Raw genomic sequence first — 20,721 nt, forward strand, 5'->3', positions numbered from 1 at the left:
AATCCCTGGCTGAATTTTGGGGTAGGAATTTCTGGAAGAATTTCCAGAGCAATGCGCGTAAGATTTTCTAGATCTAGATTTCACAAGCTAATTTCCATAAAAAGTTCTTCATGAAATCCTGGACAATTTTCTAAATTTCAGATGCAATTCAGAAGAAATATCTGAAGAGCCCTCGTGGTAATTTATGTACATTTTGCGAAGTAATTTATAATTTATAATAATTTATAAAATTTTCTTTCGGGAGTTTTTTTAGAAACTCCAGAAAGAATTTCAGAAAAATTCTATGAGTTATTCTTTAAGAAGTTACTGGACTTCTCGGGGTTTTCTTGGGCAAACATCCTAAATCATTCAGATAGAAATTTCCGAAGGAACTCCTGACATTTTTTCAAAGGAATTACCGGGAAAATTCTCAAGCGGCGCTTCCGGAGAAAATCCTGGAGGAACTTCCGGACGAATGGAGGAACTTCCAGAGGAATTCTTGGAAGAATTACCAGAGAAATTATTGGAGGAACTTCCGCAGGAACTCTGAAGGAATTTACATAGGAACTCCTGGAGGAATTTCCGCAGGAACTCCTGGAGGAATTTCCGCAGGAACTCCTGGAGGAACCTCCAAAGGAACTCCAGTGGAGCTCCTAGAAGAACTTCCGGAGGAACTCCTATAGGAACTTTCGGAGAAATTTCTCAAGGAACTTCCGGAGGTATTATGAGGAGGAAACTTCCGGATGAACTCCTGGAAGAACTTCTGCAAGAATTCCTGGTGGAACTTCCGGACCAGAGGAACTGTCTAAAGAATTCCTGGAGGAACATTCGGAGGAACTTCCGGAGGAACTTGCGGGGGAATTCCTGGAGGAACTTGCTGAGGAACTTCGGGAGGAATTCCTGGAGGAACTTACCGATGAACTTCCGGAGAAATTCTTGGAGGACCTTTCGGAGAAATTCCTTGATGAACATTCGGAGGAATTCCTGCAGAAACTTCCGGAAGAATTCCTGGAGGAACTTTGGGAGGAATTCCTGGAGATACTTCCTGGAGGAACTTCCGGAGAAATTCCTGGAGAAACTTGCGGAGGAATTCTTGGAATCCTGAAAGAACTTCCAGAGGAATTCCTGGAAAAAGTTTCGGAGGAATTCCTGGATGAACTTCCGGAGGAATTCCAGGAGGGACTTTCGGAGCAATTCCTGGAGCAGTTCACAGCACTTCCTGGTGGAATTTACGGAGGAATGTGTGGAAGAATTTCGGAAAATTTCTAATGCTTGAAATAAGCTCACGCCGACCCACGCCGCCGCGCTGCCGCCACTGGCTGAAAATGATCTATCACGCCGCCGCCGACAAATTTTCAATCGACGCACAGGTCTAGTATGCATATGCAGTACTCCTGCTTCATAATCAGCGTGCGATTCTGCAGTACTATTGCAATGATTTTGCCCTACATCACTTTAACCGACGCAGATGACTGTTTGACCAGGAAGGCATATGCTTCGGACGACACATGAGCACGTGCTCCGCAATTATTCGACGAGTTTGGCGGCTGAAATAATTAACAGCGTCATCTACACAGACGTATTATAGTTTGATGTGTGTCCAGTCAATACATGAGATAGCATCATAAATACCAGATAAATACTATCATAATCAGCTCGGCGGTATTCGGTCATTCGATAAACATCAGGAGCATCGTCAAACGCAATCAGGCCCGGAAGATTGATGACTATGTCCAGAGTGGGATCCATGGAGATGAGAGGTTCGATGGCTTCGGAAACAGTGCAATTTGATTTAGCTGCATCATTATTGACGAGGACGAGATCTAGAAACCGATCATTTTTATAGGAAACTCTATCGAGCTGAGTTAAGCCATTCAACGAAAAACCATCGACCAATGCAGAGCTACTGGCGGACAAAACAGATTGAAGATTCACTTGCAGAAACCCGTCTTTCGATGCAACTCATTTTAAGCTCGGTTGAATATAGTCTCCTAGTTGGAAGACGAAGTCATTTAAATCTAGGTTGGAACTAAGACAGATCAGGTGATACTGAATGCAATTCATGTCACAACGATGGTCTGGAGGTAGATAAATTACTCCAATGGTAACCAATCGATGTGTCGAAGAAATTCTAATCCTTAATTACTCCAATGCTGTGCTTGTCAATGTAGAATCAACGTCCATTGGATTGAAACTGCTATCAAAATTCCTCCGCGAGTCCACCTTAGTACGAAGCCCGTGCACATTTTGGTAGTAGATACGCAAGGCTTGAGCAGGTAGTTCACTGGACGAAGTGGCTGCACTGATCGGTAGGCAATCGCTAGAAACGTTGGATGATATCGACATTGTTGTTTCAAAAGGGCGAATGTCGCAAACGTAAACATTGACTTCTGCTGATTTCAGGAAGATTAGAGACTTCTGGCGGTATTTTCCACTTTCGTTCGATAGAAGGCGCGGAGCGCCACCAGTTCCAAGTGGTTGTTAGCTGGAAGCGGTCCTAGTTGTTGAGGAATTTGCAGGAAAAGGCATTGTTTACGTTTGCGACATTGGCCCTTATGAAACAACTGTGTCGATATAATGGTAGGCTGCTCGGGGCTGGAATCAGTGTCTACTGGCTGGATACCGGCAGATAATTCAAGACAAAATTTTCAAAACGACTTATCTGCTTTTGTAAACAAAGATTCAAACGACGATTTGACGAATCTGACAGCTCTCACAAGCAAACCGACACCATCAACAGGAAGCGGAAACTTTCACCTACCTATTGATGGTGTTGGTTTGCGTGGGAGAGCTATCAGATTCGTCAAATCGTCGATTGAATATTTGTTTACAAAAGCGAATAAGTCGTTTTGAAAATTTTGTCTTAAATTCTTTCGTTACCGGAAGAAAATTGTTAGAGGCGATATTGAACCTGTCTGCAATAACGGTTTGGAAGCCTTCCGTGTCACTTCCGACTCAACCACAGGACCTGGATGACTGCGCGGAGCGTTGGCAGGAGTGGCTCGACTCTAATGTGCAGACTGAGGGCTTCCATTGCGCTAGCATCCCGTTCATCCCGGTGAACAGTTGATAATTGACATCCTTGTCGTGGAGTTAATCGTCAGTTCCGACGACCCGTGCCAAGAGGGATGGTTGATGCTTGTTGGCGGGAAGATTATCGAAAGGGTTGTTTTAGGCATAGGCACCGGGAATCCGATAGTCGGTAACTAAACGGTTCTTTGTAGCAACTGGAACCAAGAAATGGTTCACGGCAGGAATTGTTAGAAGAGGAGTCGTACTTGCTAGAAAATCGATTGTGGAAGGACTCATCTCCAAACTCAAACACAGGACCGGAACGGCTGCAATGTGCATCCCAGGAGAAAACTGGACGAATGGATAGCAGAAACTTGGGATGGAAATTGATACTTATAAGTGCAGCGTTCTTGTGCGTTCGATGGAACACGGAAAAATTGCCGGGTCCAGGTTCCCAGAGATGACAGGAGATTGGCTTTGAGCGAATCTAAAGCTCGGGATAATTCGATCCGATGTGATCGATGCTAAAATTTAAATTCACTGGTTTTTGTTCGCTCTATCGCTCATGAGATGAATTGGGTATTATGGTTACACTTTTTGATGTTTTGTTTTGGATCTATAGACGTTCCGTTTCACGATATTTCATTTTTTTCTCCGACCTTTGAACCATTTTTAAGATATTCAAACCATCGGATTTACAATAAAAAAGTGTACAGTATAAAATCGGTTAACTTACTGGGGGTCCTGTTTTTAATATTTGATCCGTTTGATGGATTACATATTTTAATAAAAAACTTATTTCTGTTTATGTACGAACGCTCTTTCGAACGAAAGCTGATGCGCATTCTCTTTTACGCCAGCAAAATCAAATGGGGAAACGATGCGTTCGTTCGTCCGTAAACAGGAATAGGGGTGATGATTTTGCTGTACATCTAAATCGGTTATTTTACTTAGGAGCGTTTCTAAATATCAGGAATTGAAACTACTTCGTGATTAATAACTGTGGAAGTGCCTCATTACAGAGTATTACACTGTCCCAATGGTGATGCTAACAATAAGAAGAAGATTATATATGATTCCTTGTTTTAAGACAGGCATTTGCGTCTTATTACTCAGAAGAGTAAATGGCTATCCAACTCGTTATGCCGCATGGTATGATGAGTATCAAATGAGGTAGCCGTGATTTGCATAAATCTCGACTTTGTTCTTTTGTTGATAGAAAGATACAACACGGTAGGTACCTTATTCTGACTGTTTCAGATTCCTCGATTCAAATAAACTTGGAGAAATTTGTTGTCGAAAAACTTTGTTGGTCGAAGGACGTTTTATTTTTTAAATTACATTTATCCTATACTTCGTTCACACATAGATTTCAACATTTTACGCATAACAACTTCATTGGTTTCTCCCAGTCGGAATGATCGCGCGTTATAGTACTGTAGTTTAAAATGTTGGGAAAATAAGTTAAGAAAAAACTGAATTGTAAATTTCTTGTAAATAGTAGAGGAAATATAAGCACCAAAATAGCGTAACAAAAAGCTGTAGTTAAGCGCAATACACCCGTAGATGTCAACAAGTGCATATATACATACTTACTCCTAGGTATCAATTTAGCGGTATGAATTGGGCAAGAAATCCATCAAGCCCGCACGCATAATCCGAAGTAGTACCACGCTTTGTGTCAGTTATTCGAACATTGTCGGTTGTAATTAGCAAAAAAAAAATCTCATACGAAGTATCATTATTACACTACTTAGAAACAAAACTGTGGGCGTCGTCGTCGGTTTGGAAATTTCATTTTCCACGCACACCTTTCGCAAACTGCAAACCGAGAATCGAGACAAAATTAATAAATTCTAGACATATTATTAATTGATTCATTGTGATTTTTGCGGATGTTCATAACGTTGCGTAGAGTAGCGAAGTAGCTGTCGAAAAAAAGAGCTGCAAAATTTTATGCAGAGGACAAAAACCCAAACTACAGTTGGGCGTACAATTTAGGCAATGAGGGAATAGCTTCCTCGCAGTGAAGTCTATTGAAAAAGTTTGAATTAAGGAACAGCGACAAGTTTATGTACACATGTTTTTATATAAGCGTAAGGTCTTTAGACGTAAGAAAAGTTTTAATTTTCAACATGAAATAGAAACAAATACACGAACGGATCAGCATCTAGTTTTGCTTCAAACATCCACACACCTACACAAAATTGTACAATAGCAGATGAGAACATTTTTGAATCAATCGTTTTTGGAAACCCCCCTTTTCAGGACCTAGAAACATCGTTTGATGCCTCGTGAACACAAAAAAAAACCGGTGATGATTATATCAAAAAAGCTCACCAGTTACAGGTTACGAATACAAATTTCAAAAACCAAACAATGAAAGCAAAAGCATTATATGTAAAGTAATATTTCGGGATAAAATATTTATATATTGTGACAAAACTCTACAAGTAGAGGTGGATGATATAAAAAAAAGATGTATGAAACCATTATAGTAAAGGCAAGTGGATATTATTGTACATTAGATTGATCTTTTTGAAAAGAAATAAAATTTTAATTAATGATAATCAGTGGTATTTTTTATTATCGACGAGACATTCCAGAAAATTTTATTCACGCCAACGAAAATTTTCCCATTTTTCTGTCCAAGCTTTCGATTAACAGATTTAATCAATCACAATTCGTATCGGATATCTCTCAACACCATAACTGAGGATGAGGATGTACGTATCAATAGATGTGAAATGATTTCCATTTTCCTTTTACGAACAAAATATCACCGCTTCGTGGCTGTGCGGTTAGCGACGTCAATCGTCTAGACGCATGGGCTATGGAGCGTGGGTTCGATTTCCGCCTCGGTAAGGAGGAAACTTTTCGTGATCCGAAAATTCTCCACCGGTCCACTGCACGATGGGCCACGCCGGGAAATTAGGAGGAAAAAAATATTTTCACCTTGAAGATGATATTTTAGGAACAAAGTATCTTCAGAAAGTTGTTTCTTATTTAATTTTGAGGCACTTTGCTGAGAAAAACATTATTGTACGTCGTTTGTATCATTTTGTATGATAATTTCAAATAATAATATTGGGGTGACCCACAAAAATCAATATTTTGATTGCTTTTAGGTTTTAATTTTTATCGATACATCTTTTACACAGTTTTGGAGCATAGACAAATGCATGTTTTGGTTACATAACCGAGTGAAAAAATAAAAAATATAGAAGTTAAAATTTTTATCTCAAAATGTAGTGGGACCACCCTTTTCATTTGATTTCATTTATTTAGTTTACATCTAAAACAGATAATACTGAATCAACAATTTGACGCCACAATACACGGTTCGAAGCCGCATCTCTCCACCCTCGAATGCGCCCCACGCTCGCCAAGTCGTTTTGCACCTGGTCTGCCCACCTTGCTCGCTGTGCTCCACGCCGCTCGTTCCTGCCGGATCGGAAGCGGACACCATCTTTGCATGGTTGCTGTTCGGCATTCTTACAACATGTCCTGCCCATCGTACCCTTCCGGCTTTAGCTACCTTTTGGATACTGGGTTCGCCGTAGAGCTGGGCGAGCTCGTGGTTCATTATTCGCCGCGCCGTCTTCTTGCACGCCGCCAAAGATGATCCTAAGCACCCATCTCTCGAATACTCCGAGTGCTTGCAAGTCCTCCTCGAGCATTGTCCATGTTTCGTGTCCGTAGATGCCTACCGGTCGTATTAGCGTCTTGTACCTACATAACACATTTGGTGCGGTGGCGAATCTTTTTTGACCGAAGTTTCTTCTGGAGCCCGTAGTAGGCCCGACTGCGACTGCGCCGTCGTATTTTACGACTAACATTGTTATCAGTCGTTAGCAAAGATCCAAGGTAGACGAATTCCTCGACCACCTCGAGGGTATCCCCGTCTATCGTAACACTGCTGCCCAGGTAGGCCCTGTCGCGCTAGGTACCGCCCACAAGCATGTACTTTGTCTTTGACGCATTCACCACCAGTCCAACTTTTGTTGCTTCACGTTTCAAGCGGGTGTGTATCACCCTATTGCAAAAGCCTCAAAATAGTGTTCGGTCGGAAAAAAAATCGAGTTCAGTGTATAGAGATGGGCGCTCCGCTCAGGAGCTGTTCGACAGATTCACTTCCTTACATTGAGCTGATGAACCATTGATCTTTTTTTAAAGAACCCCAGCTCAGCAGCTCACTTTAAATTGATGAAATCATTATCAAACACGCGCCTAGAGAAACTCACTCGAGCGTACGCACTCGAGTACGCGCGCTGTTGTATTTTGTACAACACAAACGAAAATACCACGCTGGCGGTACACAACACAAGCGAGCTTGTATGAGCATTCCAGTCCAGTACCGCGCACGTGCTGATCGTTTATTATTTGCACCTCAAGCACCATCAAGCCAAGAGACAGCACCATCTAGTTGATGACTGCAAGCAAGCAGCTTCGCACCTCTCCAGCACTTGACATTGCGACTTTAGAAAGGCGATCGTGCGACGATATTCTTGCAACTTCCCTGATTTCAGACAAGGATGTTATCGATCACTTAGTAATTCGCGTTCAATAATTTAGTAGTTTGTCGATAACTCATTCCAGAAGCTGAATTTCAAAATGTGTTGTATGGTGGACTTCTAGGGCGTAAGTTTTTCTGCAACTCTGTCTTATGGTTCGTTGTTTGAATTCCACTAGTAACGGAGTTATAACTATAGTATCAGTGTTAAAAGACTATTATTCTTCCATTTACTTCCACTATTCACTTTTTATGTATCAACAAACAGATACGTATTTCGTTTCCTTCTTGGAAACTTCTTCAGTGTTTTGTTATCGACAGAAGAAGTTTCCAAGTAGGAAACGAAATACGTATCTGTTTGTTGATACATAAAAAGTGAATAGTGGAAGTAAATGGAAGAATAATAGTCTTTTAACCTTGTAGCATTTCCCCTAAGACGCTCTAAAATAATTAATCATTATAGTATCAGTAACTTAGACTAAATAATAGCAAAACTCCAATCATTTAGTTTAAGTTACTGCAACTAGCGCTATAACTCCGTTATTAGTGGAATTCTAACAACGAACCATAAGTAAGAGTTGTAAAAAAAACCTTCGCACTAGAAGTCCACCATACAACACATTTTGAATTCACTTTTTCGGTAACTTTTCCTTGTGCGCGCTTTTGCACCGTTTTTAAAATTTCCTTTCTCGTCCTTCTCGCTTCATTTTTTTTGTATCTTTATTAACGAGACTTGCAGCCCTAGGCTGGCTCGTCTCGAATACTTCTCGCTTCATGTTGAAACGCATATACATTACGTTTGCATTGGCTGACTCAACTGTGGCGTACACGGTAAAATAATTCCGTACGGAACATAAAGCTTGAATAATAAGCTTTGACTTTGCTGAAGACACTTTATTCCTAAAATATCATCTTCAAAGTGAAATTTTTTTTTCCTCCCGGCGTGGCCAATCGTGCAATGGCGGGCATAGAAAAGCTTTCATTTTTTTTATAACTTTATTTAGGTGGTTTTTAGTATTATAAAGTTCAACATCATAGAAAAGCTTTCAATTAATAACTGAAAAATGCTAATAGAATACTAAGTTGAAAAGTAGGCCAAGTTCCAGTTGGAATGTAGAGCCATTGAAGAAGAAGAATATTTGATGGAATCACAATTTCGCGACTGGAATAGTAAAATCGCGAAATCCTCGACAGTTATAACAGACCTAGGTATGTTGGCCAAGATAGTGGATGTATATTATTCTTACGACTCGACTAGTCGATTTGGCCTACTTTCAGCCTCAGCTATCACATAATGGGTACACAATAGAATAGAAAGGAAAGTTTCTCAAAAAATAATTACCTAGTTTTTTTCTTCTCTTTTTCCTATTTTTGTTTAGCAGAAGTGATGTATATTTCTAGCAACTTTTTGAGAATATTTTTATCGTGTTCGTGCACTCTAATCATAGTAAATATAAATACAATGTACGGCTTAATTATTATTGAAAACAAAAAAGAAAAGCTCTGCCACAGACTTTGATTGAAATTTGGTTTTAAATGCCTCCATCTAAATGGATCCCTTCCTAGCTGTTCAACAATGAGGAGGGACCTTAAAGTGAAAAGATTTTTAGTTATTCCTAACATTTACTTGGTCACGGCGTGGATGGCCTCGGCCAGATAGTCGACATTCTTCGTCGTTACACCCGCCATCGAAATACGACCATCCTTCGTTAAATACACGCTAAACTCCTTTGTTAATTGTTCGCACTGCTTCTGGTCCATTCCGGTGAAGCAGAACATGCCGATCTGGTCGGTGATATGTTGCCAGCTGCGGGAAGAGCCAAGCTTCTTTAGATTGTCCTGCAGTTTCGAGCGTACCGAAATGATCCGATCGGCCATCAGTTTGACATCGCCGAGCCATTCCTTCTTCAGGCTGGCATCGCCCAAGATTTCCGAAACCAGCCGGGCGCCATTGATCGGCGGATTGGAATACATCGGACGGATCAAAATCTTGATCTGCGACATGGTGCGGGCGGCTTCGTCTTTGTCGGCGCAGATCAACGAGAACGCTCCCGCTCGCTCACCGTACAAGCCCATGTTCTTGGCGTAGCTCTGGGCCAGCGCAATTTGATGGCCGTCCTTCAGGAAGGCACGTACGGCGAAGGCATCCTTAGCGACATCGCCGCTGGCGAAGCCCTGGTAAGCCATATCGAAGAAGGGGAAGAGATTGCGTTTTTTGACCACGGCGGATATCTCCGCCCATTGTTCCGGTTTGGGGTCGACACCGGTCGGGTTGTGGGCACAAGCGTGCAATAGAACAATGGATCGCTCTGGAATTTTCTGTGAAGAAAAGAGAAAATGGTTTAAAATCTACACGTCTACATAATAGGATTAAATCCGTTTCATTCATTTTAATAGCTTACATTAAACGGGTCTACTACGAAAGGCCGAATCACGAATGGCCGAATTACAAAAGGCCGAAAGCAAAAAAGGCCGAAAGCAAAAAAGGCCGAATGCACAAAAGGCCGAAACCACAAAAGGCCGAAATCACATAAGGCCGAATCACAAAAGGCCGAATAAAATCGGCAGACCAACAAAGTGGACCGGAGCGCGCGCGCGCTCGCTCCGGTCCACTTTGTTGGTCTGCCGATTTTATTCAGACTTTTTTTTATTCAAATACTTAATATAATTTAGAATATTCGGATTATTTTGTGATTTCTCAGTGAAGTCTTGTGAAGTCAGTTTCGTTTCTCTTAAATTGGGAGAAAATGATATGCATTGAGGAACACCGCGTTACCGCAAGTTATACAGCTTTTGGTCAAAAGCATAAGAATTGAAAAAGTCTATTTTGTTTAGCTTCTGATGTCGCAATTAGATCATGAGTAGTATCAGAACATCGGCTCCAGGGGCACGATTTGGGAATTTAACTTTTCCCAATACTACTGATAATGATTACTACGTCAACAAAGGAAGAAAAAAGAGAGCTCTTGGATTACTCCGTTACTTTAAAGTGATAATATTTATACGTATGTTCATGCTTTCATTACTGCAATGAAGATTGATCTATTATGCAATATATAAGGAATCAAATTGACTCTGTAAACACCGTCATACAACTTCTTTCAATTGAAAGGTTGAGCTTCGACGTTGAACTGACGTTAAATACCTCAACTTGTTGTTGGTATTTTGTAGTTGCAAAATACGTGGACAAGTTTTTCTTAATGGGGCAGCATAATAAAAGTAAACGTAAATTTGTGAATATTCCAAGTTCTCTTAATTGAAAGATTGAAACATTTTGTAATGATTCGGCCTTTTGTGTTATTCGGCCTTTTGAGATTCGGCCTTTTATATCATTCGGCCTTTCGTGGTTCGGCCTTCTGGGTTTTCGGCCTTTTGTGGTATGCTAGAACATTTTCGGCCTTTTGTGATTCGGCCTTCTGTGGTTCGGCCTTTTGTGATTCGGCCTTTTGTACTGATCCCCATTAAACAGATAACGCTAATTCAAAAATTTGACGCAAAATACTCGGTTCGTATCTCTCCAAACTTGGCTGCGATCAACACTTACCAAGTTATTTTGCACTTGGTGCACCCACGATTCGCTCCCCGTCTTCTGTACAAACCGAAACTAAAGAAAACCATCTTTATAACACACCCTGTCTTTCGTATCCTTCCAACATTAACTAGGGGAAAATACCTATTCTTGGCAGTCTAAGACATTCGCCAAATTGAATGATAAAAATAATTAATAATTACACTAAAACACAGGTATACAGCTTAACTGGTACACGGTAATACCAGAATACTCATTTTAGGAGTATTTTTCAATCACTTTTGAGAATATTGCCTATACGTCAAAATATGCGTACTTTTAGCTACAGGCGGGGGAGTATTTTTTACGCTTTTTGTGGAATACGAATGGAATTTAAAATGAGTAAAAAGAAGTCTCTAAAAAGAAAAGAAAATTTCTTTGAGCTCAACTTTAGCAATCAGTCATTTGTAGAAATCAAAAGTAGTGCAGACAGTTTGGCGTATCAAGCAGGTATGTTATATGTTTTAAATGTTCCCAAAAATCAGATCATTTACATTGTTGTTCTGTTGAATCAGGAATCATGCCTTCAGAACTACAGCTGCACACCACCAGCCAACAGTGGGTAATCGAAAATGTTTTTGCCCCCTCATAGTCTCTTCTTAACTGGTTGGCCATTTGTCATCTTAACGCTTTCCTGCTCAAACGCCGGCAACAACCTGGACTCGTTCCGTTACAGCGCTAGAATTCTCTGGAAGTCGTTCCAGTCGCATCCGGTTTGAAAACAGGACTACAGTCGAAAACAGCCAAGGACACCGTTAAGTATTGGTTAAGCGCCCCTGTACTGAAGCCCAAAGAAGTTTAAGAAAATAATAAATGTCACGGCCGCGATTTTCACCAATCTGCTTTCCGACGTGCAATTTTTTGGCCGCAACGACCTGCCTCAATGAAGCAAAAGCAGGCGCCATCTCAATGGAATCTGTTTAGTGTTTAGGTCACCAAGAAATATGAATATACTCAAATAAAAATACTTTTTAATGTGTCACTGCCCTGTGTTTTCTTATTAAAATAAATTAAGTTCAAAAAACTTACAAATTTTTAAAAGCAAATTCATGCAAAGAACTGTTGGGGTAAAAAGTATACATTTCTCGCTTAACTTTTCAAAAGGACCTAAGTAACATTTTTTTCATGAATTAATTTGAATAGCGCAAAAAAAATCTTGATAAATCTAGCATAAAAAAATCTTGATTACACTACGTTTCACAGTTGAATAACAGATAATACCCTAAAAGTAGGCAATTATTTATGGTTGAAAGGCGCTATGTAGGAACGGGAAGGATTATAATTTTTTTGATGAGCTTGGAAAGTATTGAAGTTGCAAAAGGAAAACGGTCCTGTCAGCCACATAAGGGTTAAAACACTACGGTGTTGCTATCACTTCTCGCGTAACATATGATGACGGCTTATAAACCAAAACCATGATTTTTGATTTTCTGGCATGAACGATTGCTTTGTAAATTATTCTTCATGCTAGTTAAAACTCCGAACTTGATATCTCTTAAGAAACACATTTATTGCTATTTTGAGAGAACGTCTCATGAACCATTTGCACCATAGTGGGTTTTAAGTCCTTTGTTGCCGCCCTTAACTACCATGCGGAATGTTTGCTTTAGTTTTAGGCCGTTCACTTTATATTGCTTATTCAGAAAAACCAGCTTCAAGTTATTTTAAAATGTATATTCTTACTAGGTTTTCTATATATCGCATAGCAGAACTGCTCTGGCTAACAAATCTAAACAAATCCGATGGTGTTTGTAGCTTTGAGCAAACGGCTTAAAAACCAGACGTGTTGCCGGTGATGCAAGTAAACGGCGCGACTTTTGTTTTAGCTGAAATTTTGTAGATTTCGAGTGGTTTTTCAATTAATCTTGATCTGCTGTTATAATATAACCATTTACGTATAGTATTGACATGGTTTTGGCAATAAAATGAGTTTCTACTTCAATAAATGAATTAAATTAGTCATAGAAAATTCGAACCTCATTTTTCTCGGTTCAGCTTTGTTGGTTTTTCGGCCCTAATCATATGTTGCTCGAGACTTTTAATATAATCCATGGTCTGCGTAAAAATCCGAATAGAAACATTTGTATATTAACAGTTTTTTTGTTAAATAAATGCCATCGCCGGATACTTTGTTCGTATTTTTGCTAAAATCAAATCACATAGAATTGTGCGTGGTATCTTTTAGCGTGTGTTTGATATACTCACAAACACATTCTCTCGCTCTATTCCGAAGTGTGCTGCTGTCAAAGAAAACGAACAGTACCGATTTTATTTAGTGAAACATAGAGCAAATATTGCATAAATTTGCTCTTTGTGGTAATAATCAAGTGGTGATAAAGTGTAAAAAGTTGTGTACGTACTTTATTTGTCGTGACAAACGCAATAAAGAGGAGAAACAGGCCATCCAAAAAAGTAAGTAACAGCTGCTTTCTTTGGCAATGCAATAATGGCAAGGATTTCGAAGGTGCAATTTTTTTTTTCGGTGATTAACTCATCAAATCTTGCTACTTTTACACAAACAACTTATTCAAATGAAAGCTTAGACTTGAAATTATTTGAATGAATCAAAATTATGTTCATAAATAGTGTATGTTTGCTGGAAAACGCAAATATTGTTGAGGATGCCAACAACTGTCGCACCCTGCCAATGCCGTATTCTACCCTACCCTCTGGAATCATATGCAAAATGTATTCTTCACAGATAATGCTTGGAAATTAAGCGACAACTATCACCTATCCGAATCATTGCAAAATCGTTACTAATGTAACGTACACACCAGTCAAGCAGTTTGACAAACATTGACTCCGCCCCCAAGAAAACGCTTCGGTTGCTGCTTTGTTTGAACCAGAGTCTATTATATATATCGACATTGTTGTTTCAAGAGGGCGAATGTCGCAAACGTAAACATTGACTTCTTCTGCTGATTTCAGGAAGATTAGAGACTTCTGGTGGTATTTTCCACTTCCGTTCGATAGAAGGCGCGGAGCGCCACCAGTTCCAAGTGGCTGTTAGCTGGGAGCGGTCCTAGTTGTTGAGGAATTTGCAGGAAAAGGCATTGTTTACGTTTGCGACATTGGCCCTTATGAAACAACCGTGTCGATATATAGAGTTACGCAAAGAGTGAAGCCAAATCTACCTATTGAACTGTCAAACCGTCTACCTATCGAGCAAAGTAAACAAAATTTAATGATTGTTGGTGAGGCGGAAGTATTGTTATCGCCTGATGATTATTATGGCGAATTAAAACTCATGAATTGAAATGTATTAGATTTGTTCTAGAAACAGCTTCAAAAAACTTCAATACACCCCCCAATAAAGTTGCAACAAGAAACTCACGTGTTTGCACTCTGTAGGTGACTTTGGTTATCGAATTAAAAAGCTTTAGAAGTGATCACTCCCGTGAAGTCACTTGAAGGGTTGAACAAAAATGAAAGTTTTCAACATAATAACAAGAGCATCATTCAGAATAAGAATAAGAAGATCCTCTTTGCGCAACTCTATATAATAGACTCTGGTTCTTCTAAGTATTGGTCCTAGTAGAAGCAAAACTTTTGTTCGGGTCCAGTCTTGACAATTTAAGCTACCAGGTAGCTCCAGCTGGATACCCCAAAAAAAAAATAAAAAAAATAAAGAAAAAAATAAAGAATAAAGAATAAAAAATAAAAAATAAAGAATAAAAAATAAAGAATAAAGTATAAAGAATAAAAATTTACAGAGACAAAGGAAGGAGGAAAGAAGAAGGAAGAAGAGAGAAAGAAGACGGAAGAAAGGGGAAGGAAAAAATATGAAAGATTGAAGAAAGAACATAGAAGAAGGAAGAAGGAAAAAGTAAGATAAAGATGAAAGAAGAAATAAGGATGCAGCAATAAGAAACAAGGAAGAAGGAAGGATGTTCTATGTTACCGCCATCGGGAGTGACAATGGGTCATCGCTCTCACCGGCAGTCTGGAGGTCGTAGAGAAAAATCATTCAAAAAGGTCTCTTATATTTTAGTCTTCTTGCCCTCAGATACATTCAAAGCATTCTACAAGCATTCATTCAGTGACCCATTCTCACCCCCATTTGACCCATTGTCACCCCCGACGACAGTACCTCAAAATTTTATGAGCTGTATAGACTACAAAATAAGAATTCCGTATAAAAATTGAAAGACATCCAGAAGTCTCAAGAAGGTTGCGGATCATTTTAGTTTGTGCCCCTTTTAACGTCAAATGTGAATTCTTCCACTAATATTGGTTTCTCACGATTTTTTAGCCTTTCGAGCTTCAGCCTTTTGTTATTTCAGCCTCATGTGAGATTTTTACTTTTCAGCCTGTCGTGTTCAGCCTTACGAGTTTTCAGCCTTATGTGATTCAGCCTTTCGTGGAAGACCCTTATTGATGGTTGGTGCTCAAGTTGGCGCTTCGGTCGTTCGTGTGGGATATTGTTGGTCGAATAAATTGATTGTTCGTGCCGCTGTTGGTAAAAAATGCACGGAAGTCAACCAATCTACAAACATCATCGATTCAAGTTAAGACTTGTCGGCTGCTACTGATTGTTGCTGAAGCCGAGAGTGGTCGGTTGGTGCTGGCTGACGAAGACTGGAGTAATGCTGCGAGATACCAACCATGGAGGAGTTAAATGATGTCTGGCTGTTACCAGATGAGATCAACAAAACATACAATATGTTCATCAAATGCTAAATTAGTGAAAGATTGCTGGTAGCGCTTTTTGGCTTACTAAGGCGATCGAGAAGAATCAGAAAACGATCAGTAGTGATTCCAAGGTGGCCACTGAAATTTTATTTTCAAATTCCCGTTTTTTTTTTTTTGCTTTTTCCGATAAATTTGGATGTGATGGTGGTGATAACCAGTTTCAGTTAGTCACGGTAATAGGCGATGTGCGGAATCAGGCATGTCACGGTATTAAGGGGGAACAAAGATTGGCATCAAACCACTACATGAATCCGTATTTTTTGAATGAGTATTCGTGGTATTTCTCGGTGTTGCACTACCTCAATCATATTTTTTCGAAGAACGGAAAGAGATAGATGACACACCGCCGGTGTGTTGTATTTGATCATCTACAATGCCCACAATCGCAATTGCGTTTTCTTGATTGTGTGTTGTTTGATAGGTTTTTGCACTATCAGCGAGTGAAAATTGTTGTCGGAACTTGGATGCAGAAACCAGGCCTGGTAGCGATGAATGCCATTCAAAATAGTGACTTAGTGACCAACGATTACTAAAAAAAAGTGACCAAATAGTGACTTTTAGTTTCAGGAAAAGTGACCAAATAGTGACTTTTGTATAAAGTTTATAGCCAGATAGTGAGCTACAAGTTGCATTAGCATTGTTACGGTGTAATTCGTAGACTAAAAACTATGTAGCGATACTCATATTCATCCTTAATTCTTATCTAGAATGCTATCATAAATCAAGAAAAGACAAAAACTAAAAAAATTAAGAGCATGAAGATTACTACGACGCCTATCTTCACGATAACCTTGAAAAGTATGGAAATTAGCAAGAGGCCAACGCCTTAGCGACACCCTCATAAGTACCACGAAGTTGGATATTGGGGAAGTTAGTGAGTTACAAGTTTATAATTTCAGCAACGATTTTGAAGCAATTACAGCATTGTGGTAATAATGTTTAATATAATAATATGAGCTCGAAGTTTTCCGTGAAACTGCAAAAACAATGATCTAATTGATTCCTAGACAGAGAATTATTTGAACTCAAAAAAGCTCTTAAATCTTTAGTAGTTAAAAAACTTAAAGAAATTAAAATAATGAAGAAATTTTTAAAATACGATTTTTCCAATAACAGTAGGAGCTTAAAGTGGGTGAAGGAGTTGACAATGCAATACGCGTCTCCATGCACGGCTCATACCAAAATGCTGATCCGCCGATCCGTGTTGCGTTGTTCCCTAAGAGCTGCCAACTAAAAGGCGGTTTGCCTCATGAGTTTTCCGGCAACGTAACACATTCCATTTTTTAATGTTATTATCAATATAATTGAGATTTTTTTAAAATTTTAAGATGAAATCGGCTAGCTATATTGTTTAACTGTTGTATGAGGTAAAAGAACGGTATTGCTAAGACATCAAAACAGTCTTTGCTTAGGTAGGGTCGGCCAATCCTTTCGATTGTTTTTTATGGGTATTTGTATGAACTTCGTGTGAAAAGTAACTCGGTCTCTGTAAGAGTTCTTAATAGGAAGTTAATTTAATGCAACTTCAACTGATTGAAACTCACAAAGTTGCGGATAGTGACATGATTTCATAGGGTACACCGAAAACAACGATTCTGTTGATGTTTTAGGGTGGAACTCGTTGGAACTATTTTCTGAGCTCCAAATTACTTTAAGTTTAAGAATCTTTATCGATTAATATTTCAACGAATTTAACATTTCTGTTTCTCGCATACAAGGTCTAACTTAACTGATATTTTGTTTGCAATACAATAATTTGATTTACGAGTTGTGGCTTCGTGCAGTAAAAAATCTGTAGGAACGTTTTTATGGACCTTATTATTTGAGGGAAATTTTTTTGAGGGTTTGTGGATCAAAGTCTTAATTTCTAGCGATTCAATCGAGGACATTTTTGACATCCCATTTTGGGTGTACACTTGGCATTATACTTCAAATTTATACATTGCTACCAGATTTACATTTGATTCGTTTGATAATAAAAGTAGGTACAAATGATTTTTATTTTGATCTTTTTCCAATAGGCGGTGCAAAAATAGTGACTTTAGTGAACATTTTCCGAAAAATAGTGACTTTAGTGACTTTTGGATGCAAATAGTGACTTTTTAGTGACTAGCCTCAAAATAGTGACCAAGTCACTAAAAAGTGACTCGCTATCAGGCCTGAGAAACACTCACTAATAAGGAAGATAACTAATAAAATAAAACCCTAATGGGATTGACATGCGTATACTGGGAGTACGACTAGCTATTGAATAATAGTTTTCCATCATTATCAACAACTTGATAACAAAAATAAATACCAACAACAACGACGAACAATTGAGAACAGCATTCATTCAACGATTGGCAACATGCATTTGTTATTCATGCTATTGAACTGCGTCATCAATGATCGATAGTAAGCACTAATAGTTTGTTTTTCTTCGAATCTTATCATCGACTCTATATTTTGTGTCCCTGGTGAGCTCAGATGCTCTTAGAAATTGTATTCTAGATAGTATTGAACATTCCACTACACCACCAAACCCAAACCCACCCCTCCCCCCTCCCTGCCGGTTTGCGCAGCAACTGTATTCTCGCTCCTTTGTCCTTACCTATATAATTCGAGTATGTATCTCATAATAGGACAGAATAAGTAAACTGTCTTGAGCTTTTCAAATGCTCCAGAATACGAATGAAATTGGCCATATCTGTTTACTTCGCAACTCAAATTATCACATCTCTGCTAATTGACATACAACCAGTTTGTTCTTATCTTAACAAGGCAAAAATTACGACTCGTAGGGATATTTACCCAACTAATTACTGTCGTTGCTTATCCAGATAAAGAAAGTATACCAAAATGGACTTACCGACAGATCCTCTAGCGCCCCCTTGAAATCGAATCCGCACGTACTCGGGTCGTAGTAACGGTAGGCTTTTACGTTCAGCCCCGAGTGGCGGAAGATAGGCCCATGGTTGCCCCAAGATGGAGTTGGCAGATAGATGTCCTTCGTTCCCGGAAAGAACCCACTCAGGAAGGCTCCTCCAATGCGCAAAGCACCGGTTCCACTGATGGCCTGTACGGTGGCATTCTGTCCGTTGGCCACCTGTTGATTGTCGTCTCCCAGGGCAAGCGTAATACTGTGCTTGCAGAAGTCTGCCGTTCCACTGATGGGCGAGTACTCTTTGTCCAGCTGTTTGTCCATCATGCGTTGTTCGGCCTTGCGGACACTGGGCAGCACAAAAGGTTTTCCGCTGTCATCACGGTAGGCGCCCACGCCGAGGTTGATCTTCTTCGGATTGGTATCTTTTTTGTACGCTTCGGTCACGCCGAGGATCACGTCCGGCGGACCCATCTGCACGGCACCCCACCATGAGCTGGAACGATAGAATCGGCAGGTTGTTAATTATTGTTCAGGATATGTACAAGCAATATGTAATTTGAGCGTGTATGCCAAAATAAAATAAAATAAACAGATCGATGTTTGTCTATCAGTCTGTTTTTCTCTTCACTATACCTTCATATATTAGACAAACGTCCACGGTTATTGCAAGAGAGCTCTCGACGCCATCTCCAAAAATGCATAAAATATTAATTATTACATAGCCATCACAATACATATTCCTTTTTGCCTAGTGGATGAACCGAGACAAACATAGAAGTTAAAACAGACAGAAATATGTTTTGAAGCTGAACTTTCGCTAAAAAATTCAGTTCGATTCAGCTGGTGCATTTGATTTGAAATTTAAATGAAGAATTTGTTTAAGATTACTTTATTCTTTCGTTTGTATTAGATATGATCGAATCTTGTCTTCACTCAATTTACGCCTTGTTTATTCAAACTTTCCACTTTCGTATGGGCTATTTTTAGATTTATTCAACAAACAATCAACTCTGAGAATTGAAATGTTAGATAATCGATGCGTTAAATGCCTGTCATTTGTTCTGTTTTTCTCATACCTATCAAACAATAGATTGCCAGGTAAGCATCCGTAAGGGTGAAGCCAGAGTAAATGGTGAAATTCTGCTTCGAAAAACCATTAAAATTAAAGGTCAATCTCATAATGCTTCTAGTTTTTATTTATTTCAGATTAGGCGGCACTGGGAGGTCTTCGAGATAACGATGACCTTGAATGCCGGTATAAGGTCGTTTCCAGCACACATGATTGGGACATTCGCAAAAAAAATGTCGTACTTACCTTGCCCGTTGGCTGATGCAACTGTTCAAAACACCCGAACTCCTAAACAAAACAGCTGAGCCTTGAATCGTCTTGGAACAGGCCATTTTGTGCAAAAAAAACTGCAACAAAGGGGATGCAATGATTTTATTTTGCTCTCGTTTCAATGACCTTTGATCAAGGCAAATGCGAAGTTAATCGGTTCGAGTGACTAATAATGATGTTGTATATAACTTTCTGCAGTTAGAAAGTTGAGCATCACCTATATTATATACCTCTTTAATTAATCGGAAACAGAACTACAAATCTCGGCGGAAACCACCGAAGAGCTAACTTTCCTCAACCTTCTTTTAACAGTACCAAAATGTTACTGAATTTCGACTGTCGGCACTGTCGCTCGTCCTGCTCGTCCGGTCGCAATGCCATTTATTTTATACAGGTCCGGTTGAGCGTGCCTTTTGTTCGTATTAACAGCTCAAAAAGTGTAAGCCAGGGTTAAACATTTATGATCAGCTGATTGGTGACGTCAAACTCACACCAAATTTCATTCATGAGGTGTGAGATTGACGTCACCGTTCTTTTGTTTTCGGCACCCAAGCCATCGCCGTCGTCGTGCGAAACGAACACTGTTACTGATTCCGATATTTCACGAACACGTTTGTGCTGTCTCGCCCGAACCTGTATAAAATCCATCGAACCTGTATAAAATCGGTCCGGTCGACCGTTTTGGCAGATTGTCGGAGTAAAAGTAGAGATGTCATAAAATCCCGATTAATCGATTAGTAACTAATCGA

At 39.5% G+C, this 20,721-nt stretch overlaps 1 protein-coding gene across 1 annotated transcript; it reads right to left on the reverse strand.

Annotated features, from left to right (window-relative positions):
• Window positions 1–8,889: 8,889 nt before the first annotated feature.
• On the reverse strand, window positions 8,890–20,349 carry LOC134212489 (aspartate aminotransferase, mitochondrial). The gene is made up of 4 exons (XM_062690392.1): window positions 20,203–20,349; window positions 19,949–20,049; window positions 18,619–19,126; window positions 8,890–9,823 (listed from the first exon to the last, which is right to left on the reverse strand). The coding sequence occupies exons 2-4, from the start codon at window positions 20,032–20,034 to the stop codon at window positions 9,128–9,130; spliced, it is 1,290 nt and encodes a 429-aa protein (XP_062546376.1). The 5' UTR covers window positions 20,035–20,049; window positions 20,203–20,349; the 3' UTR covers window positions 8,890–9,127.
• Between the last annotated feature and the right edge of the window lie 372 nt (window positions 20,350–20,721).

The sequence above is a fragment of the Armigeres subalbatus genome, chromosome 2, assembly GCF_024139115.2.
Source record: "Armigeres subalbatus isolate Guangzhou_Male chromosome 2, GZ_Asu_2, whole genome shotgun sequence".
Classification (NCBI taxonomy): domain Eukaryota; kingdom Metazoa; phylum Arthropoda; class Insecta; order Diptera; family Culicidae; genus Armigeres; species Armigeres subalbatus.

Excerpts from the sequence above, each read along its gene's own strand:
- LOC134212489 (XM_062690392.1), bottom strand. The coding sequence starts at position 20,034 with ATGGCCTGTTCCAAGACGATTCAAGGCTCAGCTGTTTTGTTTAGGAGT. Across the intron at positions 19,127-19,948 it reads TGCATCAGCCAACGGGCAAG|CTCATGGTGGGGTGCCGTGC; the intron begins GTAAGTACGACA and ends CTATCGTTCCAG. Across the intron at positions 9,824-18,618 it reads GGGCGCTAGAGGATCTGTCG|AAAATTCCAGAGCGATCCAT; the intron begins GTAAGTCCATTT and ends TTTTCTTCACAG.